We start from the raw sequence: 1,014 nt of genomic DNA on the forward strand, positions 1-1,014 counted from the left end.
CCCGATCACTGCCGCTTTGCCGGGGCTGCTCACCAACAACCAGCCGGCCCGCATCTTCGAGCGCGTCAAGCTGGACATCAACGCGTTCGAGGACGCCTACTCGCTCGCGCGCCGCCGCGACCTGCACGACTACTGCTACATCGAGGGCGCCAATGTCGCTCGACGCCTCCCTCACCTTCGACCAACCGTCTCACCTTCTACAGCCTTCTAGGCACCAACCCGCTCAACGTCTCCCTCACCTTCTATAAGATCGAGGTGGACATCTTCTACGACGGGGAGTGGATTGGTGACGTGCACGTGCCGTGCGTGCCCCCCCCCCCCTCCCCCCCCCTGCCCGCCCCGCCGGCCGCCGCCGCGGCGCCTGATCTCCACCATCCCACCACCCACCCTCAATCAACGCACTCTTCCACCGCGCCACAACCCTCACCCCCACCATGCCTCCAGGTGGCTCGACACGCCGATCAACATGTCGGCGTACCAGCAGCGCTACACGCCGCCCGTGCGCTTCCCCGTGCGGCTGAGTGCCTCGACCACGACGGTGCTCAGCATGTTTGAGCGGCTGATGCTGCCTAACGGCCTCATCTACGTCGACGTCGCCGTCAACTTGACCTTCTCCGCCGGCAACCAGGTGCGAGCAGCCCCGCCCGAGCAAACCTCGACCCCGGCCCGCGCCACGTGCTTCGGTAGCCCGCCCGCGCATGGCCCGCAACCGACACCGAGCGCCGCCCGCGCTCTCGCTCCCGCCCAGGTCTACACCATGCCACACTACGACACCGGGGTTGAGGTGAGCCTCCATTTATGACGTGCTCATGGTCCTGTGCCTCGTGCTCATGGGCCTTTGCCCTCCCTCCCCCACCCTTGTGGCTGCTTTGGTGTACGCATGTGCATACCCTTTGGTCCTTATTGAGGCTCGCGAGCTGGCTCGCCCTTGCGGTGGCCACCGCTGGCCAGCTGCCCCGCTGCTGCTCGCGGGCCTGACAGCATTTTGCCGACTGTGTCTGTGTGTTTTCTAGC

At 66.1% G+C, this 1,014-nt stretch overlaps 1 protein-coding gene across 1 annotated transcript; it reads left to right on the forward strand.

The window, feature by feature from the left end:
- On the forward strand, positions 1–1,014 carry EMIHUDRAFT_460897 (hypothetical protein; the record flags this gene model as incomplete). The annotated part of the gene is made up of 4 exons (XM_005791217.1): positions 1–146; positions 212–302; positions 445–628; positions 749–1,014. Coding segments are annotated over 3 exons (314 nt in total), but the record flags the coding sequence as incomplete, so codon positions are not given.

Source organism: Emiliania huxleyi (assembly GCF_000372725.1).
Source record: "Emiliania huxleyi CCMP1516 unplaced genomic scaffold EMIHUscaffold_11464, whole genome shotgun sequence".
NCBI lineage: Eukaryota > Haptophyta > Isochrysidales > Noelaerhabdaceae > Emiliania > Emiliania huxleyi.